At 49.5% G+C, this 25,764-nt stretch overlaps 1 protein-coding gene across 1 annotated transcript in view; it reads right to left on the reverse strand.

The window, feature by feature from the left end:
* The window catches only part of CDC16 (cell division cycle 16), a 61,731-nt gene that overhangs the window by 9,013 nt on the left and 26,954 nt on the right, over window positions 1–25,764 (reverse strand). The window contains 5 exon segments of the mRNA XM_068114041.2: window positions 21,983–22,041; window positions 22,044–22,117; window positions 22,293–22,354; window positions 24,049–24,112; window positions 24,435–24,587. Coding sequence (XP_067970142.2) covers window positions 21,983–22,041; window positions 22,044–22,117; window positions 22,293–22,354; window positions 24,049–24,112; window positions 24,435–24,587 — 412 coding nt within the window.

The following is a 25,764-nucleotide window of genomic DNA, read 5'->3' on the forward strand; positions in this document are numbered from 1 at the left end:
CTTGTTCCCCTTCCCTGGCCTTGGTGGCAGCTGTTATCTCTCAGCCTCCCTCTAGACTTTGCCAATATCCTGTGGGCTGACACATTTACGAGTGTCCCCTCCTTTTGTACTTTCCCAACCAAGGTTTCTATACAGAAAGTTGTAAACATGTTGCCACATATGGCTGACCATCTCCTTATCTGAGTTAACCTATGAGTGGCCTTGATGAGCTTCCTCTAACTAACTGAACAACAGGATGGGACTATGGTGGGAGGGCCAATGAGCCCATTCTGTCTCTGTATCTTGTGAGCTAAAACCACACCCGATATTCCTTATATAAAGCAAGTTTAAATCGAATTATTTCAGAGCATCTTGTTGTAGTGTTGGTCATTTTGTGTGAGCCTTCCTGTGACACCCTGTTCCCCGCAAGCTTGTGTAATCGAGTTCTAATAAATATATCCGTTGCTCCTTTCTCTGAGTCTTCTGAGTCCCAAGTTCTAAGTCTCAATCCGACAAGTGGTGGCAGCGGTGGGATCAGTCTGTGCAGTCCGGGACGCGGTCCCAGGCAAGTGAGTGGTGAGACCAGCTGGCAATTGATCCGGGTCAGGTGAGCTGTGGTTTTCTTTTGTTTTTCCTTTTTAGCCTGGGGGTCAGTCCAAATTGTAATCCACTCTCTTGCTCGGGTGCCGTTTGTTCCGTTCCCTGCTCAAACCTGATCCACGAACCTAAATTTAAATACGGACCGCTTGGGTCCCGGAGCAACTGACTGTTTATGGACTCGTCAGGGTAACGTTACGTAAGGGAAAGTGCCCCACGTTGGGCGCCTGAGGGTAAGGAGTAATAGATCTCTGGGTTGTGAGGGTAAGGATAAGGGCGGCATCCCGATCCGAGGCCTACCCAGGAGACGTTGGAATTATAAGTAAGAAGTATTATAAGGGCGTAGGACGCCAGGAGAGTATAGTAAGGGTAGGATAGACGGCTGAGTAGGCGGGCGATCCTCTCAGGAGAGTAGGTAGCGTGGCTGTACCGCGAGGCGGGCGATCCTCACGGGTACAAGGCTGCGGGCCTCTCAGAGTTAGGTAGACGGCTGTACCGCGAGGTGGGCGATCCTCACGGGTACAAGGCTACGTCGGTAAAAACTAAATTTTCCTAGGATGGGGAACAGGATGGGTAATAAGACTGTAAAGGCAGGTGAACCGCTTAGAAATACCCCAGCATTTTTCATGTTTCGGAGGTATGGCTATGATGCTGCGAGACCAGGGAAGTCATGGGTTGCGCTGACTAAGGATTTAGGTGAACCGTGGCCCGAAGGAGGGTCTTTTGTGCTGGAAAAATTGGACGCGTTGTATGAGGCATTAGAAAAGTTAGAACAGGCCACGAAACACTTCCCGCCCGACTATTGGAAAGTCTTTGGTTGGTGGAAGGAAGAAGCGATGAAGCGACACGCAAAGTCGAAACAGGCCAGCTTGGCCGGTGAGGTAACAAAACTCAAGGGTCTGAGGAAACAGGCGACTAAAATACAGGATGAAGCGATTAAGGAAATAGAGAGGCAGGCCAACGCGCGACTGATGTCGCTCGTTGAAAACCCAGACCCCGCGGTAGGGGAAGTAGTGACCAATCTACCCTCCCCAGCCCCAGACCTAAGCCCTGTCCCGGGGTTTCAGGCACCACCTATCCTTTCTGCGCTCCCGCCACCACCTCCCTATAACCCCGCTACCATCGCGCCCCAGATACCCCAGAACCACCCGAGCCAGGGAAGACCGTTTGCACAACTCGGGGCTAACGGAATAGATGACGGGACCGACATCGCAGGGTTCCCGCCACCGATAGGACAGGATGGGTTATACCCCTCACTGGTAGGCTGTAATGGGAAAGAGACCTCACAAACTACCCCATTGGAATGTCAGGAAATAGAGGGAAGGAAAATTGTGCCCCGTACAAATTATTGGAGTTAATGCTCAAGGTCAGGGGGTTCGAGAAAGGGTACCATGGAAAGAATCCTCTTTAACGGTAATGCGGGAAAGGATTCAACATTTGCTTATTGAGGATCCACGGCAGATAGGGCCAACCATGTCGAATTGGTTTTTAGCTGGCGAGTGCGACTATCGAGACATAACTCATATGGGAGTATCCGTGCTCCCACCCAAAGTATGGGAAAGGGCTAGACAAAGAGCACACTGGCCGCACGACGATCCAAGGGCAGCAGGAGCGGGTCAGATAACCCTAGCGCAATGGGATGCACTGAAGGTCCGGCTGCTGGGTGCCATCGAGTGGGCGCTGTTGCCAGCAGGGGGTCCGGATTGGGGAAAAATCGGGGCCATAAAACAAAAACCAGGAGAACCAATTGGAGATTACCGAGAAAGGTTGGAAAAGGCCATCGCGCGCTGGGGAGGACTGGGTCCGATGCAGCTGGTAGGGCTACCTCAACCATTGGTAAATCAATATCTAATCGAGGGGCTTCGGCCGATATTAAAGAAACAGGTACAGTCCGTCCTCTTCGGCTGGAAGGGAATGACAACCAACGAATTATGCGACAAGCTGGAACAATGCCCGGGCTCCTCCTTAGAGGAGAAGAAGGATATTAAGGAGGAAATATTGCAAATGTTTGTCCAGGAGAAACGGGCTCAATTTAATCAAAATAAAAAGGGGGATCAGAGTCAGAACTACATACGCGAACAGTGCCAGAAGTGGGGGCCTGTCCGAGGTTATGAGGACCATAGGAGGGGGTGTTGGCCTTTCTATAGGGGCCAATTCCCCAACGGAGAGTGGATCCACCACGAAAATGACAACTGCGACGGTTGTACTGAGGAAGACTTTGGACTAATTAATATGGACGAGATAAAACAACAATGGACAATACCACCCCCTCTTCCCCCTCCTCCTCAAAACCCTCAAACTTGGACTGTGCAAGGGCCCCCTCCCCAAAATTGGTATCCACCAAGACCCCTTCTCCAAACCCCTGGACCACCCCCCAATAGTGGGATGCAGAATGGACCAAGGGGGAACTGGGCCCCGCCTCGGGGTCCGCCGCAATGGCAACCTGTAAACCAGTCACAGTGGGGGCCGCCAGAACGCCGGCTGGGCGGAAGGGGCGCTGTAGAGGGACGACCTATGCCCTCCGCACCACCGGTTCCGCAGGAACCGTGCCATTATTGCAAGCAAATGGGACACTGGAGACGTGATTGCCCAAGTGCTCGTAAGGGGTTTCCGCCCCAATACAATAGAGGGGCCTATTGACGGGACGCTGGCGGGTCGCCCAAGGAGTGTCCTCTCTTGACCATGACACCGGCAGAGGAACCGACCTTGACGTTGGACGTGGAGGGAAGACAATTAGAATTTCTCGTCGATACGGGTGCAACTCGCAGCACAATTAACAAGGGGCAATTGCCCTCTTTGCGCCCCACGGCGAGGAACGTTCAAATACTGGGTGTTTCGGGCTTACCCCAAGTGCTTCCTGTTTCGGAGGAAGTGCGAGTAACATGCGGCCCGCTGGAGGCTAAACATGCGTTCCTGATGACCACTACCGCCCCGACAAATTTGTTGGGACGGGACTTGTTGTGCCGATTGGGCTGTCAAATCTCATGTACAGAGGAGGGAGTTTTCGTAGACGTCGCGGAATCTAAACGCGACTTGGTAATGACGGCATTGTCTCGGCCCGGCCCCACCGCGTATTGGTGGTGCTTGGATGAAGGGGCTCTGGCTACTTGGACGCATATCATATATAATGTGTGTTTGGACAGTTCAGTTCTGAGAGATTGGCTACAACTGCACCAAATTTCGATAAAAAACGTAAAGGATAATCCACCCCATTGCACTGCGTACTATGATGCAACGGGCGAGGATGAGAATTATCGAGAGAAGGTTAAGGAAAAGCTGGGCGAGCGCACGCCTCTACACTTATCACGGATGTGGATCGGCCGTGAGGGAATAGGAATCGAGGCAGTCCTAACCTCGAGTCAGCGTGCGTTGACCCAATACCCCGAAGGAGCGGTCGCCCATGTTACCCTCACTACTGCCAAGGGGTGACCGCCGGAAAGTGTAGGTTGGATGGTGGGGCGGTTACGAGAAGTTCCCTTACAAGGTTATCGGAGTAAGAGAGGCCGCTGGACTTTGAAACGGCTCCAAAATGGCGAAGGGTTCTCAATTGACTTCAAGACACAACGGAGGGATGGAGTGTTCGAAGTAGCAGAGTTGCCTCCTAAGGGCACCTATGCCATGAGGGCAGTGCTGACGGACCCGGGTGAGTCAGATTACCTCCTAGCGGAGGTGCCAGACAATTTATGGCCTAAGAGCGACGGTGAGGTTGGACGGATGCGAGACGCCAAACCTCTAGTGATAGCAGTGCAGCCGGGGATGCGCTTGCCAAACGTAAAACAGTATAAGCTACGACCTGAGGCCGACGTAGGCATAGCACCAGTAATTCAATCCCTAGTGGAACAGAAAATTATCGTGGAAACTAACAGCCCATGTAATACACCAATTTTGCCAGTGAAAAAGCTGTCGAAAGACAAATGGAGGTTTGTACAGGATTTAAGGGAGGTGAACAAGGTGATACAGGGCATACACCCACTAGTTCCAAATGGAGAAACCCTCATGATGTCAATCCCGCCGGACGCAACATACTTCACAGTTATCGACCTTTGTTCTGCGTTTTTCTCTGTGCCCATCGCGCCTGAGTCACAATACTTGTTCGCTTTCACCCATAGGGGGCGCCAGTATACTTGGACAGTACTACCTCAGGGGTTTTCAGATAGCCCCACTCTGTTTTCCCGGGCGCTACACCGCGACCTGGCGGATGTGGAATTGAAGGGAGGGTCAGTGTTGCTGCAATATGTTGACGATTTGTTGATTTGCTCCCCTTCGAAGGAGGCGTGCGAAATGGATTCCATGGCCCTATTAAAGGCCTTGGCGGCCAAAGGCCACAAAGTAGGCAGACCAAAACTTCAGTTTGTGCGGAAGGTTGTAACTTACTTGGGACACGCCATTTCGCACGGAAAACGAGAATTGGATGCTGGACGGGTGACCGCTATCATGGAGCTGCCTCGCCCTCGCTCGCAACGGCAACTGCTGCGCTTCCTAGGTATGACGGGATATTGCCGCACTTGGATACTTGATTTTGCGCTGCTGGCTAAGCCACTGTACGAGGCGACCAAATCAAACGCCCCGGACGAATTGGTATGGACGGAGGAATTGAGGCGATGTTTTGACGGGCTGAAACAGGCGTTGGTCACGGCACCGTCATTAGGACTCCCGGATTATGCGAAACCATTTACCCTTTACACTCACGCCATGGGAGGTTTCGCCCAGTCAGTCTTGACACAGACCCATGGGGATAAGGAGCGGCCGGTGGCCTACTTTAGTAAAAAGTTAGACCCGGTCGAACGAGGGTTTCCGGTGTGCCTGCAAGCCGTGGCAGCGGCCAGGTACGCAGTAGAAAGAACAGCGGACATCGTTATGGGACACCCAGTAACGCTACGGGTACCGCATTGCGTCACTTCGCTGTTGTTACAGCGAAGCACACAGCATTTGTCTAACACTAGATTAATGCAATACGAATCCGCACTGATCACTGCAGCCAACATCACGATCGAACGTTGCACGACACTCAACCCAGCCTCACTGATGCCCACCCCTGAGGAGGGCGAACCCCATGTGTGCGCCGACGTTGTGCAGCTAGTTTCCACGGTGCGATCGGATTTAAAGGACAATCCCTTAGAATACCCCGACTGTACATATTATGTCGATGGATCAGCTAGGCGCGCATGGGACGGGTCCCTGTTGTCCGGGTACGCCATGTGCTCGGATAGCGAAACGGTAGAAAGCGGGCGTCTTCCACCTACATTTTCCGCACAGCAGGCGGAGCTGTGCGCCTTGACCAGAGCGTGCAGCTTGGCGGAAGGCCTTGCCGTCAACATTTACACAGATTCGGCCTACGCTCACGGCGTAGTCCACGATAAAGGAGCCATCTGGAAGATGAGAGGTTTTCTCACATCTGCCGGTTCAGTGATAAAAAATGGCGCGTTGGTAGAAGGGCTCCTCCGAAGCATTTTACTTCCCCGCGCTATCGCGGTAATTAAATGTCGTGGCCACCAAAGGGCGGACACTGACGTTGCCCGGGGCAATGCAAGGGCGGACGAGGCGGCAGGAAAGGCCGCCAACCAACAGATAGAACGCAACATGCCGATGGTGACACGAGCAAAAGCGACAGCCGCACAGATTGCTGACATACCGACTGTGGGACCACCCGCCACACCAACTAAGGACGACATCATAAATTTGCAGAACGCTGCACCGACGGCCGAACACGAGGACTGGCTCAAACGAGGGGCGATACGCCTCGGGCCAGGAGAAATATGGACCCTTGACGAGAAACCTATAGCACCCCAGGCTTTATTGCCTTGGCTGGCACGCATGGCTCATCAGAATGGTCATGTGTGCCAAAGGGGGGTGATAGGACAGATAAACTACACTTGGGCAGCGCCAGGACTGTCACGGATTGTATCCGAAGTGTGCCGATCGTGCGTGGTCTGCCAGCAACACAATAGAGGGGCGCCGCCGAGACATGCACATGACGGGGGACGGCCCCCGCCTAGTGGGCCGTTCGCAACTATCGAGTTCGATTTTACAGAATTGGAACCAAGCATGTCGTTTCGCTATGTGTTGGTAATCGTTGATACGTTCACCAAATGGGTCGAAGCCTACCCATGCGTCAAGTCCGATGCCCCGACTGTAGCGAAGCGCCTCGTAAGGGATTTTATGTGCAGATTTGGCATCCCCCAGATAATTTCGTCAGATCAAGGGGGTCAGTTCACGGCGCAGGTGGTCAAGGGCATCCTGAAGGCGTTGGGCGTTAAACAGTCCTTCCATTGCGTTTACCACCCACAGTCATCGGGACTTGTGGAACGAACGAATAAGACTTTAAAGAATAAACTAGCGAAACTTTGCGCAGACACAGGCTTGAGGTGGCCAGAGGCTCTCCCGCTTGCGTTGATGAGCATCCGTTCCACCCCGGGTCGCACTACGGGCCTTTCCCCCCACGAAATATTAATGGGACGACCTATGAGCTTGCCCGTTTCAGCACCGACGGACATGTCTACCCTTGCTTTGCCAGTAATGGATGACATGCTTTTGAGATTTTGCATAGGCTTGTCCAATGTGGCACGCAGCATCCATGCTCGAGTACGAGAGGCGCTGCCTGAACCAATAGGCCACGCCATTCACGACTTCCAAGCCGGCGACTGGGTGCTCGTAAAGCACTTCACCCGCAATGCTGCTTTGGAGCCACGGTGGAAGGGACCATTCCAGGTGCTACTGGTCACACCAACGGCAGTCTTCTGCGAGGGTAAACCTTCGTGGATCCACGCCACCCATTGTAAGTTGTCCATCCCCGCACCACAAGCCACACAAGACACTACACCGCACACAGCTGAAGACAATGCACCGTCTAGGGCACCACAGTCTCCTAAGGGCGGCGATGACGGTCATGATGATGGGAATTCTGGCCAGCTGCCGCAAACCCCCTGCCAAAGATAGGCTCTTGCGCTTTGAGCTATCGAGAAAGGACCTCCCCAAGTACCCAGGACCCGACAATTATTCAGCATTTCCCCTCTACCCCGTCAAGTATATAACGGCTCGCTGGGGAGACAAAATAGCGGTGAATTGCTGTAACTTGGAAACGAGCTTTAAGTGGTTATCTGTAAGATGGGTGGAAGCTATAGTGGTACACAATAAGACACCACAGGCACGCATGACAAGACCACGCCTAGTCCTGACTAAGGTTAGGAAAGTGGAAAATGGAACATACACTGGGGACATAAGCAGTCGATATGCCCCAGGATATCGATGGGGCAAGGGCATTGAGAATACTACCCTCCTATTGCATTACACCCCCATTGGCCCGGATACAACAATGATTCTTGAATGTGGAATATGGCCCCCTCGCACGACAATCCCAAATGGAACTGCACCCTACTTACGACCTAGTTGCGCCGCTTACGTCATTAAAACCCCGCCTGCCCAGGAAGTAAGAAGGAAGCCAGAGGAGAACACATACTGGAAGGTCGCATGGCATATGGCCACATTACAGAATAGGACACGGTGTTGGATGTGTATGCACCTCCCCCGCACCAGCACAGCAGGAATACCAATGGTAGTGTTACCCCTATCACTCAAAGATTTGTGCTCGAAGCCACTAGACACCAAATGCCTTAGTACAACCCTGACAAGCCAAGGTTCTGACGGAACCGCGTGTAAACGAGTTTTCCAGTACTCGCCACCCATCCAGCCCCGACACTTTGAGGAACGTCCGGCGCCGGTTTGGGTTAAGCCGGCTAAAGGGGCCCTCTGCTTAGAAGGAAAGGGCCAAATAATGGTAGGTAAATCCGTGTGTAGAGATACCCTCCTCGCGGACCCTAGGGAAGGGAAACACTTGCTGCTAGTAAATGTTACAAGTTCGCCCTTACATAACCTCACACACCTCCAGTTGGCATGGGAAGGGGAAAACGGAACAAACACTATCGCAGACCTTCGCACTTGCATGACAACTCATTTAGTGGCTCCACACGGAACCATGTTTGTATGCGGGAACAAAGCTTACCCGTATTTACCTGATAATTGGGGAGGAATTTGCTATTTAGGATCAGTTTTCCCAGAAATGGAAATGCGACAACACTTGCATAATACCCCCGCACTCATAAGGACACAACGAAGCACCTATTGGCACGACGACGGCACCACCACCTTACATGGCGCTGATTGGGAGAAGGCCGTTAGTTTCTTCTTCCCATGGGCTGGGACGGTCATGAGCAGTTACCGCATTGACAAAATTGCGTTAATCTTAGAAAGTGTGGCCAACGCCACCGCTACAGCACATGACGAAATGTTGGACACAGTTGTCCACCTGCGTACAATGGTTATGCAAAATAGGGTTGCGTTAGATATGCTATTGGCAGAACGAGGAGGGGTATGTGGGATAATTGAGGGTAGATGTTGCACTTTTATTCCTGATCCCTCACAGGGGGTCAGTGCTGCTATTATAAGGTTAAGGGAAAGTGCTCATATATTGACAAGGGATCGAATGGATCGGGAAGCCTCCCACCAGTGGCTTACCGACTGGTTCAAAGGGTGGACAGGTACGATAGTAAAGTGGGTATTGACCGCCTTGGCAATAGTCCTTGGAATCGTGGTCAGTTGTGTAATAATCAAGGCTTTAGTCCTTGCGTGTGTGAGAAAGTTTTCCACAGGATGGACACTGAAGACGACAACAGAAAAGGCCATGGTGATGATCGACAAGCTGATCGCAGGTCCAGATGACACACCGGCCGTCGACGTGACTGCAGACCGCGGATCCTGGAACGACGACCCGAACGAGCCACTGGGCCGCGACAATGAGATCTCCGCTTCCGAAGATTGTTCTTCCATTGTTGATATTACCGATAATGTTGATTACACTTTTGCGGACCTCGAAGCATTTCAGGCTGCCAGGAGGCCGATTACTCTGGGCCCCAACACGTCGCATGCAGACGTCAACGAGTTCCTAAGGGACTCCTCTCGTTTTTTCTCGATGTGTAAGGCTATGACTGTTGCTGGCCGCCGACGCCGCAGGCCTACGCCACCTGAGAATAATGTTACTGATGATGTTACCAATGATGATGTGGGCCACTTGCAAGGGTCCCCGACTGATGTTTATGTCTCAATGCAGGCCTTGCCTCTTTATGTTTCACGAGCTCACCTTTATGTCTCACAAGCTCACAGTGAGTCAAACGCCACTGACCCAGTCCGGGATTTGGACCCAACTGCAACCCCAAGCCGGATGGAGAGGAACTCGATCGTGGAGATACTCTGAGTTCCGAGTCTGATTGTTTTACGAATTCGTCCAGGAATAGCAGCGATGCAAGCAGCATCGCCTCGGACGATCTCGACTTTGACCCAAAGGAAGTTGCTCTCCCTCCTTTGGACCGTTATGCTTTATTTTATGGCCATAGGTTTGAGCCACCTGATACTGATGATGTTGTGTCTTCCCCAGATCACCAGCATGTAAGAGACCTCATGAACATGAATATCGATTGAGCGCTGAAGATCTCCAAGGATTTCACCTGGGGAAGCCCGGGCGAGCTCCAGTTGGGGAGGAGTCCTGGCCGCACCTCTGTGCTCCAAGGGTGGGTCGGGAGATCTTCCTGGGTGTGGACCCCGGCGGAACCAGAGGTCTTCGTTGTGGATTTGACGCGCTATTCGATCTTCATGCCTCTACGGTCTCACCTCATACACCCATCTACACCTGACTTACATCATACACCCACTTACACCCACACACCCGCGGATCATCCTGCTGAGTGCGATGTGTGGTACTGGGTACGGGACATGCTCACTGGGCTGCATTCGCGTGGTACGTTTAGTGAACCCTTTACACTGTCTATCTCACCTCTCTTGGAGGATTTTTCATGCCATTTGATCACCCCGCTTTTACGGACTTACATTGCATACTCACATACAGACGCGAATCATCCTACTGAGTATGTGTGGTGCTTTGGGTACGGGACATGCTTACTGGGCTGCCTTCGCGTGATATGTTGATTGACTTTCCTGATTGGTTTTGTTTCTGCTTTGTTTGAAATAAAGGCCTTTGATTGGCTCGTAGATAACTTTGTATCTTAGATCCAAAAGGGCGGTATGTAGGGAGCTGTAATGCCCCTCCCCCTTTGTATATCCTTGCTGCTTTACCAATTACCAAATATAACCAATTATATGTTTTGTTTTGACTGATTGCTGTACTCTTTTATAATACTTAGTTCTTTCTTGTGCATTGAGGATGTGTAATATCCTAATAAGGAGTTCTGTGCTTGTGAGCTCTTGGCCTGTGTGGGCACAATCTCTTGTTCCCCTTCCCTGGCCTTGGTGGCAGCTGTTATCTCTCAGCCTCCCTCTAGACTTTGCCAATATCCTGTGGGCTGACACCTTTACGAGTGTCCCCTCCTTTTGTACTTTCCCAACCAAGGTTTCTATACAGAAAGTTGTAAACATGTTGCCACATATGGCTGACCATCTCCTTATCTGAGTTAACCTATGAGTGGCCTTGATGAGCTTCCTCTAACTGAACAACAGGATGGGACTATGGTGGGAGGGCCAATGAGCCCATTCTGTCTCTGTATCTTGTGAGCTAAAACCACACCCGATATTCCTTATATAAAGCAAGTTTAAATCGAATTATTTCAGAGCATCTTGTTGTAGTGTTGGTCATTTTGTGTGAGCCTTCCTGTGACACCCTGTTCCCCGCAAGCTTGTGTAATCGAGTTCTAATAAATATATCCGTTGCTCCTTTCTCTGAGTCTTCTGAGTCCCAAGTTCTAAGTCTCAATCCGACATATATATATATATATATATATATATATATATATATATATATATATTGTTGTGGATATGAGAATGTTTTTTTAATTTTTTTGTTGTGGTAAAATGTTGTTGTAAAAGGTTGTTGTAAAATATCACCCCTCCTCCCTCCGTTTGTGGTTGTATAAAGGTCAAAGGGCGTTTCCGTAGTTAGTCCATAAAACATACATGCAGGACACGATATATCTTTTTTTGACAGTTATATCCTTATTATGTGTATTAGTGTAAGGCTGTGTCTTCCATTAATTGAAATACTCCATTGCACCAGTGAAAGAAATAGATCCCCTTTCCTTCCCATCCCCAAAATCTCCCTTTCCTTCCCATCCCCAAAACCTCCATTTCCATATTACATCCCCTCTCGTCACCGCTGAGCCCTCGATTGCCCATATTACCTCCCCTCCAATAACCGCCATTGACCACGAGGCTCGAGTCGGGGAAGAAAGGCGTGTCTCCACCTCGTCATAGAGGGGAGGAGTGAGCCAGCCCCACTCGACCAACCATGAGCCAGGGGTTTGGCTAGAGAGGGCGGAGGAAGAGCGATCGGGGAGGTTGGCAAAGGTTGAGGGGCGGGGGCCTATATAACCCAAGGCAGGGCGTGTCCAAGAAGGAGATGCGTTTTTACAGAGTCGAGCTTGGAAGCAGAAACGGAGATGCACTTTTGAGCCGAGACAAGGAGGGTCACAAAGAGCTGAGTTGGTCGTCAGTGGTTGCGTTCAGTGGTTGCGTTCAGTGATTGCGTTGAGGGGTTGCGTTGGAGACGGAGTGGTTGGACCAAACAAAAGAAGAGAGGAGAGAACCCGTCACGCCAGACCCCCCACCAGCGCGTCGGCTCTGACCGTGATCCGACCCGTGATCCCACGCACACGACAGGATCGGAGGCATCAGCGGCCGTCGAGGTCCCGCCCGACGTCCCGTGCAGGATCAAGCTCCAGCCAGCTCCGTGCCGTCCTCCCCCTCCAGCCACGCACCGCCTTCCAGCCAATCCACTCTGCAATTCCCCGTGTGAGTCGTCTTTGTTTGTTCTGTCCTGGGGTTAATTAAGTCTGTATAACGATAAGCTAGTACTTCCCTGTGTCACCTGCGTCTTATGTGCTTGTAAATAAACGTCACTGCTTTCTTTTTGCTTGTGTGTAAATAGTAAATAAATGTAGTAGTATTTCAAACCTTTCTTGGCCTTCGTTTTCCTCTTTACATTGCGTCGTTTTTGTCTTTTCCCTCATTGAGCAGCTAGGGTGCGATACGGCCAAAGTTCTGGGTGAATCGGGTGAGTCAGGGATCCTGTAACGGTCGCGGAAATACCAAACCGCTCGGTAACTAACATCTTAATCCGCGATCGGTAACAATTGGTGTCGAGGAGTGAGATTCGGACCCGAAGCGCGCTTCACGCGCTCAAAATTATAAAGAACCGAAATTTGTTTGTTTAAAAAAAAAAAAAAACCCGAATTTTGAAATCGCGCCATGGCTGTTCAAGGCGACGGGATGCCGGTGGGAGAGATAGACGGGGTGGAATCGACCCAGGACCTCGGGGAAATGTATGTGGAGGAAAGGGAGGAGAAAAATGGCAATGTGGTTGCGGGAGTATCGGACGCGCAAAGTGGCGTCCTCACGCACGTGGGTGTAGCGGCACCAAATTTTGCCGCGACCGTAGCAGCGCCGTTGGTGGATTTGAACCTTTTTTTTATACAAATGAAGGCCCTTATGGCCCAGAATAGTGAGCAAATGAGGGACGAAGCGAGGGCTCAGAGTGAGCAATTGGGGGTAATGGGAAACCAAATGGGGGTAATGAGGGACGAAGCGAGGGCTCAGAGTGAGCAATTGGGGGTAATGGGAAACCAAATGGGGGTAATGAGGGACGAAGCGAGGGGTACCGGTGAGGGATTAGAAAAGAAATTTGAGGGATTAGACAAGAAATTTGAGGGGTTAGACAATGGGATAGAAGGGGTGAAACATGGGTTAACGGGGGTGGAAAACAGAATGGCTGCCCAGGAGAATCAGTTAGAGGGGGTGAAAAATGGGTTAATGGGGTTAGAAAATAGGATGGAGGACAAATTGCGGGAAATAGGGGAACAATCCGCCCGGGAAATCGAACAGATGGGGAACCAGATGGAGGAAATACGACGAGGGGTGAGTGAGGAGGTCTCGGGGCTACGCGAGGAGGTAAAGCGAGGTGAAAAGCGTATAGAGGAAGAGGTGAGAAATAATACGGCAAAGTTACAAGGGGGAATAGAAGATCTGACGGAGGAGGTGGAACAGCTGACAGAGGGACAAACGAAATTAGTGGAGCAGGTTCAAAGGAACACTGCAGTACTCGGAGGGTTAAAGGCGACACAAAAAGAAATTAAAAACGAATTAATAGCGACACAGAGGCAATGTCAGATGGTACGGGAGGAACTGACAATGAGGGTGGACGAGGTGACAGAGATAATGGAGACAAAGGACCGGCAGGTGAGGATGCACATAGAGACGGTCACGGTAGCCCTAGAGGACGAACTTGAGGAGACGCACCGAGAAATAAAAGAGGTTAAACAAAAACTAGAGGAAGTGGAAGAAGAGGTGAGTGAAATTAAGAAGGGACGGACAGAAACTAAGAGAGAAATCCAGGAGGAGGTAATGGAATATGTACAAGGTCTGTGTTCAAATCATGATGAGGTGCTCACTAACCAAATAAAAAGTTTGCAGGTGGCAAAGGAGGTGCGGAGACGAAGTACGGAGGTGAGTGGCAATGTATATGATGTGAGGAAAGCTTCAGTCGGCTTGGGGATTGGTTTGGATCCGGGTGTTCGTGAAAGGCCGTTGGTGAAGTATGTGACAGGTCAGGTGTGCGAAAAAAGAGGTGTGCGAGAATGTCCGACCATGGGGTGTGTGAGGAAAAAGTGCACGCCGAGGAGTGAGTGTGCCGTCAAGAGTGAGTTGGTCGAAGCGCGTGTGCGAGGGAGCACAGGGAAGCGCGGTGGGGTGAGTGTTACGGAGGAAGTAACGAAAAAGTGTGCGCGAGAAAGGTGTGTAACGGACGGGTGCATGAGGAAAGAGTGTGCTGTCGAGAGTAAGGGTGAGTGCGCGGTCAAGAATGGAGGTGAGAGTAGTGAGAGTGAAACGGAGCGTGAGTTGGTTATGACAGGTGAGCGAGGATGTACACCTGGAATGGAAGGATGCACACCTGGAATGGTAGAGCGTGTGTGGGAAGGCACATTTGAGTTGGTCGTGAGGCACGCGGTTGGGTGTGCGGGTGAGAGCACACCTGTGATCGTCACAAAGGAGGTGACCGAGAAAGGGGCGCGAAGAGGTGTGTTGGTGAGGTGTGCGAGCGACGAATGTGTGCCAAGGTGTTCGGTGGTCAGGTGTGTGACCAAGTCGGTGAGCGGAATGAGTGTACCGAGGTGTGTTAGAGAAGGTACGACCAAGAGCATGGAAAGGGCTGCATGTATGAGCACGAAAGGGGTAGCGTATGCTTGTAAGCATCCAGGTGAGGCGTCGACGATAACCGGGTTAAAGGTTAGAACGACTTATAGCCGACTCGGGCCCTCGGTGCGTGCCGGGCTTCGCGTGCCGCGAGAACCAGCGGGGATCCGAACCACGGCGGTTTCGAAAGAACTGCCGTGCGCGATCCACGCTGGGCCTCGCGTGGAACGGCCGCGTCCGGGCTCCACTAGACGGAGCGGGCCGCCCGATAGGAAGGGTCGTCATGGCGACCACTTTCTATTGAGACGTGCCGGCAGGTCGAGATCGGGACATTGGATGGCTCCACGCCGAGGTGGTGCGTGGGATCTCGGCCCGGGTAAGCCCCCATCCCTGCCACGAATGCGGGACGTATCCAGCCGCTGGCACAAAAGAACCCGCGTTCATGGCTCGGCTGTACGAAGCCGAGCTTTCGAAGGAAATTGGCGCACCGAGAGGATGTAATAAGTAGACGGGTGATGGTTATAGTGATAGTGATTTAAAACGAAATTTAGAAAAGTGAATAGAATTGGCAGTAAATGGAAAATTTTTGAATTGTTGGATTTGGACGAGCGAAATTGGTAGTGAGAGACCCCCGATGTGGTGGGATGGCAAATCCACCATCCCTCACAGGTGGGGCAAAGGAGCAATAGTTTATGGGGTGGCTATGACAACCGAGCCAGGGAGGGCTTGGATAATTGTAGGGATCTAGCGAAGATGACATTAGGTGACGTTAAGGGTAGTTAGTGACTGATACCTGTAGTGGGGACGCAGGTAGCTTAGTGTGGATTATAATGACGTGGGAGCGCAATAGTTTAAAGGGACGACTGGGAAGCGCAAGTTTCAGAGGGGAGTAGTTAGCTGAGATGATGCCGTGTGTGTGAGAATGGAACAGGTGTGATTGCACAGGTGTGCAACTGAACAGGTGTGTGGAGCAGTGTATGAGGGAGTAGTGGTGATTGTGTGTTGTGTTGACCAAATGGTCCAGGAAGAAAGGAGGGTGCAGGTGGCACCAGGTATGATTGCACAGGTGTGCAACGACAGGTGAATGAAGAACAGGTGTATGTGGCTGTGTGGAATAAATGGTAGTGTGGAATATCTGGAGTATTGGAATGGATGGTCGTGGAGTGAGAATGGTGGAAATTGTGGAGTGGAGTGGATGGTGCGAAGGTGTGAATGGGGGAAGAGTGGACCCCCATCACGGATACCCGGGGCGGGTAGTGTAAGTGTAAGGTAGAGGGTACAGGTAAATTGTGGTTGGATATTGGCATCTGTGGTGCGGGTGGCAGAATGGTATGTGGATGGGTGCATTAGTGTTGTGGAAATGGCTGGGCGTGTAGCCTGTTAGTGTGTGTAGTTGGTTTGGGCACTCCACCACTGTAAGGATGTCGGCCAGGTGAGGCCGCAGGTGGGCTCTGGGAGCCGGTAGTAGTTGTTGTGGATGGGGCCCGAGGATCCGGAGGACGGACCCGGGTAGCCCAGTGCCAGAGGGCACCATGGGGTGACAGAGCCAGGAGGGGCCTGCCCCAGTTAGTTAGGTTAGGGTGAGGAGCTAGGTAAGCTCGGGTGGCAACTGCAGTGGTGGAGGTGTGCAGGTGGGTAGACCTGATGGGAGAGCTACACGTCGCGGCCCAGAAATTGTGCGAGGGCACCGAGAGATGAATCGGGGGAGTGAGACCCCAAATTGAGAAGCACCACAGTTTGGTCAATGGGAATTTGGTTTTTAGAACCCATAGTGCAAGTGGCCAATGGATTGGCAGGGAAAGACCCCGGGTAGTGTAAAGTGTGTTAATGTCATTTAGAGGATAGTTAGGATGAAGGATCTCCTCGCACCATCTGCATCCACTCGCCTGAGGTGACAGGTACTCCACACCATGCCATGGTTTAATTATTTTTATGATGCAAATGTTTGGATTGTGGGACGCATCATGACGTGGGTGTGACATTGTGCTTTGATGTTCCATCTCTGCCTCCTTATGAGGATTGATGATGAATTTGGTGATGGCAAATTTTGAAGTAGAGGGATTGTGGAGACGAATTTGGTATAGCGAATTTGGTATAGGGGAAATATGGGGAAGACGTGACAGTAGTGACGAATTTGTAAATGTGTAGATTTTTGTACATATGGGGTAAGGGCAAGGGTAGGCTAGGTGACAGGGGGGTGACGTACGGTAGGGACGAGCTTTCTCACTTCGCCCTCCGTACGCATTTCGCCTTGCATTGCCTTATTGACGTGTACCCTTGTGACCTTACCCCTCGCTCAATTGTCTTTCCCCTTTTGTCTCCCACATGACCTGTGCGCCGTTGGGCGCCGAGGGGAGCGTGCGTGGGTCGGCCATTGTGCGCCCGAAATTCCCAGAACCAGCTGTCTGCATCGATGCACCACATTATGGACCACATGCCTGTGGCCGAGCACCACTTATGGACCCCATGGGTTGGGGCATGGCCCCTCTGCTGGAACCGGCCATGAGGGCCCGAAATCTTGCTGGCGGACCTTGGCCACAGGGCACCGATGCCCCCCAGGTGAACCACACTAGTCGGCCCTGTGGGCCATAAATAAAATAAATAAGAAGGACACATTGGGCACACTTTATTGCAAATAGGCCGCCAGTAAGCAAAGCAAAAGAGAATGACAACATCTGGAAGACAAATAATAATAACCAGCAGAGGGAGCCGAAGAGCAAGAGATCACCTGCAGGGTTAGGGGTTGTTGGTTTATTTTTATGGAACACTGATGAACTATGGTGACTGCACCGATTGGTGCTTGGGTGTGTATTGGTGCGTTTTTGGGTGCTTTTAATGGTGCGTCGATGCAGAGCAGACTGTCTCCCCCCAGAAAGAACAATTACAGGTCCTGGGTTAGTTTTGTAAATAAAATTAGCGTCAGTGTAAATAATGCTTCCCACCGTCAGTGTGTAGTTTGAAGACCATTCCGCAATTCGGTTAACTGTGGGCGTAAGTCTGTTAGGTAGGGTGCAATGGAGCAGCGGGACACATTTATTTATGTTTTAAAACTGTCGCACTCAGGGTCAGGTTAAAAGTAGAGGGAACTACACCTACGTGCCACACTAAGGTAAAAGTAATAGGCCCGGGACGTGCCTAAGGGGAGGAGGGTGCAGTGTTGTGGATATGAGAATGTTTTTTTAATTTTTTTGTTGTGGTAAAATGTTGTTGTAAAAGGTTGTTGTAAAATATCACCCCTCCTCCCTCCGTTTGTGGTTGTATAAAGGTCAAAGGGCGTTTCCGTAGTTAGTCCATAAAACATACATGCAGGACACGATATATCTTTTTTTGACAGTTATATCCTTATTATGTGTATTAGTGTAAGGCTGTGTCTTCCATTAATTGAAATACTCCATTGCACCAGTGAAAGAAATAGATCCCCTTTCCTTCCCATCCCCAAAATCTCCCTTTCCTTCCCATCCCCAAAACCTCCATTTCCATATTACATCCCCTCTCGTCACCGCTGAGCCCTCGATTGCCCATATTACCTCCCCTCCAATAACCGCCATTGACCACGAGGCTCGAGTTGGGGAAGAAAGGCGTGTCTCCACCTCGTCATAGAGGGGAGGAGTGAGCCAGCCCCACTCGACCAACCATGAGCCAGGGGTTTGGCTAGAGAGGGCGGAGGAAGAGCGATCGGGGAGGTTGGCAAAGGTTGAGGGGCGGGGGCCTATATAACCCAAGGCAGGGCGTGTCCAAGAAGGAGATGCGTTTTTACAGAGTCGAGCTTGGAAGCAGAAACGGAGATGCACTTTTGAGCCGAGACAAGGAGGGTCACAAAGAGCTGAGTTGGTCGTCAGTGGTTGCGTTCAGTGGTTGCGTTCAGTGATTGCGTTGAGGGGTTGCGTTGGAGACGGAGTGGTTGGACCAAACAAAAGAAGAGAGGAGAGAACCCGTCACGCCAGACCCCCCACCAGCGCGTCGGCTCTGACCGTGATCCGACCCGTGATCCGACCCGTGATCCCACGCACACGACAGGATCGGAGGCATCAGCGGCCGTCGAGGTCCCGCCCGACGTCCCGTGCAGGATCAAGCTCCAGCCAGCTCCGTGCCGTCCTCCCCCTCCAGCCACGCACCGCCTTCCAGCCAATCCACTCTGCAATTCCCCGTGTGAGTCGTCTTTGTTTGTTCTGTCCTGGGGTTAATTAAGTCTGTATAACGATAAGCTAGTACTTCCCTGTGTCACCTGCGTCTTATGTGCTTGTAAATAAACGTCACTGCTTTCTTTTTGCTTGTGTGTAAATAGTAAATAAATGTAGTAGTATTTCAAACCTTTCTTGGCCTTCGTTTTCCTCTTTACATTGCGTCGTTTTTGTCTTTTCCCTCATTGAGCAGCTAGGGTGCGATACGGCCAAAGTTCTGGGTGAATCGGGTGAGTCAGGGATCCTGTAACGGTCGCGGAAATACCAAACCGCTCGGTAACTAACATCTTAATCCGCGATCGGTAACAATATATATATATATATATATATATATATATATATATATATATATATATATATATACTGAAACGCAAAAGAAACTTACCACCTTTGAAACCTTTAAATATCAACAATAACACTGCGTATAGTAAATGTGTGAACTTATTTGTGGACAATAGTGTCCTCACTGTCAGACAAAACGGTCACGGATGGTCACTTGAACCTTCAATGGTCACTTCATAGCACAGCTGTTGAACAGCCGTTTTGACTGTCAGTGATTAGCCAAGGGGTACGGGATGATTTTAATGAGCTGCACGTGATGTCTTGATATTGGCTTTGAAAAGGCCAGTGCAAAATGGGCATTTCAAACAACATGCCACGATTGTCAAGGGATCAACGGCAGCGTGCCCTGGGCATGCTGCAAGGCGGACTGAGCTACCGTGAGGTGGCACATCGCCTTGGCTGTTCACACCAGACGATATCGGCCCTGGTGGACAGAGACACCCTCCACAACTCTGCAGATGACAGACCTCGATCAGGGAGGCCAAGAGTCACCACTGCAAGGCAGGACAGGCAGATGGTCCGAAGTCACCTGCGGGATCGATTCCGTCCAGCATCCCGCACTGCGGCAGAAACGCCGGGGCGTGCAAACCCACGGATCTCCAATGATACTGCACGAAGACGACTGCATGACTATGGTCTGACTGCCAGAAGACCATACAGAGGCCCCGTGATGACGGTTGCCCATTGCCGCAACCGTCAGAGATGGTGCCAGCAGCATCAGCGGTGGACCTTGGCGCAGTGGAACGAGGTCGCTTTCAGCAATGAGTCAAGGTTCTGTGTGGACAGTCCTGATGGGCGTGAGTGTGTCTGGAGAAGAACTGGCGAGCGATATGCCGATTGTTGCGTGCGTCAAGCCAACAGGTGGGGTGGCCCAAGTGTGATGGTGTGGGCAGCCATATCAGGCCGGTACAGGACGCCACTGGTGGTTGTGGATGGGAATCTTAACGCCCAGCGGTATGTGGATAACATCCTGCGACCTCATCTGCTGCCATTCCTGCTAGACCACCCAGAACTGAGAACCTTTCAGCATGACAATGCTCGTCCCCATGCTGCTCGCTTTACCACTGCATTTCTCCAAGGCGAGAACATCAACACCATGCAGTGGCCTGCGCTCTCCCCTGACCTGAATCCCATAGAGCACCTGTGGGATGAGCTTGGGAGACGCGTAGTTGGCAGGGCCAGGACACGGGCAGAGCTGCTTCAGACATTGAGGACTGAGTGGGACAGAATCCAGCAGCAATCCATCCAAAGACTGGTAGGCAGTATACGCCGACGATGCACTGCCTGTATCCAAAACAATGGTGGCCATACACGCTATTGAAAGGGGACTGACATTGCACCCTGTGCTGTTCTGTACTGTAGAACAAACTGATGAGATGGTGTATCTTGGTCAAAAACTTGACATGTCATCAATAAAATGCCAATGTTTCAATTAGCAATTGTTGGTTTGTTTTATTTTGTACTGTTACAATTTTATTACATTTCAAACAAGTGGTAAATTTCTTTTGCGTTTTCGGTCTTTTTGAAGTTGGTCAAAATGGTCAAATTTTTCGGTCAAAATGCCCATTTTGCACTGGTCTTTTTAAAGCCAATATCAAGACAATCACGTGCAGCTCATTAAAATCATCCCGTACCCCTTGGCTAATCACTGACAGTCAAAACGGCTGTTCAACAGCTGTGCTATGAAGTGACCATTGAAGGTTCAAGTGACCATCCGTGACCGTTTTGTCTGACAGTGAGGACACTATTGTCCACAAATAAGTTCACACATTTACTATACGCAGTGTTATTGTTGATATTTAAAGGTTTCAAAGGTGGTAAGTTTCTTTTGTGTTTTCGGTCTTTTTGAAGTTGGTCAAAATGGTCAAATTTTTCGGTCAAAATGCCCATTTTGCACTGGCCTTTTTAATGCCAATATCAAGACATCATGTGCAGCTCATTAAAATCATCCCGTACCTCTTGGCTAATCACTGACAGTCAAAACGGCTGTTCAACAGCTGTGCTATGAAGTGACCATTGAAGGTTCAAGTGACCATCCGTGACCGTTTTGTCTGACAGTGAGGACACTATTGTCCACAATATATATATATATATATATATTATATATATATATATATATATATATATATATGTATATATATATATATATATATATATATGTATATATATATATATATATATAAATACATATATATATATATATATATATATATATATAGATAATTTTTTGGACCTTGACTTCTTTGCATTGCTAGAGGCCCTACTGGGTTTTCAGTCATGACTTTGTCATGACAGTTTTAGTCACGGCGTTTGTCCAGGTTAGAGAACGTATTCGTAGAACTCCCGACTGCTTAACACAACAGTCATAGCTTCTCGTTGTGATTGTTGGGGCGAAAAGACAATGTATCCATGTGGCAGATGGCACTTGTTGGCTCCAGATAAGATCTGCCACCGTCACCACATCACATCTAGAAGTGTATCATTAACCAGTATAAGTGAAAGGCAGCAAAGTCACTGAGCGGATGAAACGGCGGTGTTTCCCTGATGAGCCTCAATAAATGAGAGGTTTTCGTTTCTCCTGTAAAATTTGAATTTGCAGACTTGGCAGGTTATGGAATTAAAGCCTTTAATTGAAACCCTGACCCCACAAAGAAACAATAGCTCGCAGTTGAGAATGTATGTGAGGTGAGACAAACCTTGTGAAAATAGTCAATGGCAGAGTGGAAGTCGCATGTGAGGCTGTGAATGAAACCAAGGCTGCAAAGGTTGAAGCATTCTGAGGTGCAAGAACTAGAGCCTGTCTATGGTATTCCAGTGCCTCATCGTACCGCCTATGAGGAAGAAAAAATAAACAAATAAGGCCACAGTACAATACCTTAAGTTTGCTATTTCACTTGTGTTTGCAGGGCAAGAGGGCAGTGTTTGCAGGTGGAAGCTGTGTTGACAGAGATAACATAATGGCACGATTGAAAGCAAAGTGAACTTCACTCATACGGATAAGCTTACTTCAGCTTGCGACACACGTGGCCAAGGTTGTTAAACAATGGTTCCCATTTATCAACCGTCACCTGAAAAACAAATAAGGCATCGTTTGTCTGTGAGGTCTTAATTAGAGGCTGTCATTCAAAGTTAAATGACGGCGGAGACATTAAACTATGCACCGATTTACTGTCTGTCCCCGTGTACGTTTGGACGGGATCAAAATAAGGTTAAAAAATAAGAATAATAAAAACAAGTTAAAAGGTCCCATCTTCACAGCAATATCTGAACAAAAGGGTATAGTGAGGCGCAACTAATTACAGGTTGGTCACCAACTAAAAAGGTGGTGTAATGCACCATGTTACACTACACTTGTAAATACACTATGAATGGTAGAAAAAGATAGCTTTTCCTCCAGATTTTTGGCAAGAAAATTTGACCCTTTTCTACTGCTCATTGACCACTCTGTGCCACCAAATGCAGCTTGATAGTCTTTGCTTGAACGAGCATTCCTCATCTTGTGACCAAACCAGTCTATGTATAGCTTCCTCGTATTCTATCGGACCCAACGTGTTGCTGATTATGTTATAAACTGAGACTTATTTAAAAGTCCCCCAAATATTCCTACAGGTCGCACAAGATCTGCCTGCAACCCCCTTATGGTTAAACTGCCAAAATCAAGACTCTCTGCTCACCTTCACTCCTCTTTTCTCCCGCCTCTGGAACAAACTCCCTCACTCTCTTCAATCCCACTTCACCCTCCAGGTCTTTAAAACAGCTGTTCACCACCATCTCTTATCTTCCCCCATCCAAAACCTTGATATTTTCTACCCCCGCTAATTTCACCCCAAATCCACTTTTTTGAAACACCAACTTCTTTCCTGGAAGTCCTTGGTGTCCTTGTGTTTTATACTTCCCCCCCCCCCCCCCCCCCACTTCCTCTCCCCAAGCCCTCTCCCTCCCCCACACTTCTCCCTGCTGTCAAATGTTGTGTTTGTGTGCTGCCCCTTCTCTCCACATCTTGTCTTCCGCTCCCTCTTTTTATTTATTTTGTTTGTCTGGTTGATTCGTTTGTGAAATAAATTTTAGCTCTTTCACGAGCCTCGATTCAGTATACAAAAAAAAACAAATAAAAAAAAAACTTAAGTCGGAAAATATATCCAAAAACGTGTGAAAAAAATACATCCAAAACAGACCTCAAATTGGACTTGGACTGCTCCCTTATTTGGCCTTACAACTAGTCCACCATTGCATCATTCCACATTTATCCATTTGCTTCATTTTTTTTTTGTATACATGAACAAGGCTTGTGGAAGAGCGAGAGCAGAATGAAAGGGAACAAAATGGAAAGGGGGAAACACTAACGACAGAGTCGAAGTGATAGTGAGATCACGGGGAGGGGGAGAAGGGCATATGGAGTGAACAAGCTGCACAAAAGCTGAATGAAACACAGGAAGAAGAAGGGGAAGGCGGGAAATGAAACAGAATAAGAACAAACTAACCGATAACGAACAAACAAAAAGAGGTGAGAAGGGGAAAAATCACAATAACCTGAATAAAAGAGTGCTTGGGAATGGGGTCAATTGGGGTAGAACATATCATGAGTATGGATAGGGGATGACCCGAGGTAATGGTGAACAGCTGCTTTGAAGCCCTGGAGGGAAGAGTGGGACTGAACAGACTGGGGAAGTCGGTTCCACAGGTGAGATAAAAGAGGAACAAATGAGTGGAGGTGAGCAGTGAGCCTTTCCGGACATTATGCATTGTGCGAGCCGAAACTTGCCTCATCTCCAATAGCTTTCACTTTCTTGAGTGCATTCATGAAGAACTTGTAAGCACCTTCCCAGCTAGGCAAAGGGGAGGGTTTAGAGGTTAAAGGGAACAGCAGACATAAGAGCCCAGATAGGCACAGAAATAAGTAGTGGATCTTTCTTTTTATTTCTGAAGCTGTCGAGTATAACAGCAGGGGGTACAAAGGGTAAGAGACACAATGTTGGGTGAAGGGAAAATGTACTATAACACATGGACGTACCACAGCACGAGAAAAATTGCAAGTGAAAGGGAGACCTTGTATTACTGGGTGTTTAAGTCAAACACGAGTTTTCACTCCAGCAGGTTGTTAACAGCTCAGCTTCACCAACACCCAGAAATCACATCCCTTGTACTTACTCCTGGTTGTGAAAAGCCACGACACCCATCTCGTGCAGTGCAAACGGGTCTTCAGGGGCAATTGACAAAGCCTGGCTGAAAAATCGCTCTGCCAGCCTGGGATTGTTTGTCAGTCCATATTCTAATCCGATGTAAAGAAGAGGTAGGTGGCAGCTGTTGGATGATAGGGGGGGGTGGGGGGGGGGGGGTACATTGAGTACCAAAGACATTAAAATGTGACCATTTCCATGGGACGGAGTCAATAACTTTTCACTCGGCCTCCCACAATGGTGACAACTCAGACATTGATTTAAAAAAAAAAAAACCACCTTTAGAGGCCATTTTTCCCCGCAAGCGGGGGTTGGCCTTTTTCGGGGACCATGGTTGTTTTTGTTTTTGGGTCCCCTTTTTGATGCAATGTTTACGCACGGATCAAGAAATGCAAGCATTGACATTGATTGAGGGAAATAAATACGAGTAGTGCCCAAATCAATATTAAAACTCATGAGAAGTTATTTTATCAGTGGCTTCCAGGCTCTCTAATTATTTATTTTTTCTCATGAGGCTTCTGTTTGATGTCTGAGGTTTGGACTCTTCAGGGGCAACCTCAGCTGTGCCAGGTGCCGAGCCTCCTACCTGGAAGCTCAGGCTTAATATTTTAACATCGTTGTGCATATTGGGAGGATTTTTCCAACACTCATGAATATCCGGAATATGCACGTGCATACTGAGCACTGCACGTGTACCGAATCATGTGACAGTGCTACACATAGTACTGAGCAAACTGCAACGCAGCACGTGCAGAAGCCGATTGCACCGTCTTCAAACTCAGTCAGAGACGTTGGCCCAACTGCGGCAGGCATTGGTACAGATCTGTAATGACGTTCGTCAAGCCTTATTCAACCATCCTGTGTCCTCACTGAGGCACTGTTGCCACACGTGTGTCAACGCAAATGATTGTCATACCAGATACTGATCTGTTAACTGACTATCGACTGCACCCCTCTTCGAGCCTCTGCCTCTGGAGACGTCTTACACAACGTCTTGACATTCTCATATCGATTTCCTGTTTATCAAACACTAGATATTGATATGGACAAACAACATGAAGTATTTGTTTTCATTTCTTAAAGGTGTAAATGACGCACAGGAATTTTTTCCCATTCGTATACACATGAATACTTAAAAAAAAAAAATTCCCAGGATATGGGCATCACTGTCAGGGTGTGTGTGTGTGTGTGTGTGTGTGTGTGTGTGTGTGTGTGTGTGTGTGTGTGTGTGTGTGTGTGTGTGTGTGTGTGAAGCAAAGTCACTCAGTTAACCCTTTAATGGTCACGCACGGATCGGGCAT

This window comes from Myxine glutinosa, chromosome 4 (assembly GCF_964187855.1).
Source record: "Myxine glutinosa chromosome 4, kmMyxGlut1.1, whole genome shotgun sequence".
In the NCBI taxonomy this organism is placed as follows: domain Eukaryota; kingdom Metazoa; phylum Chordata; class Myxini; order Myxiniformes; family Myxinidae; genus Myxine; species Myxine glutinosa.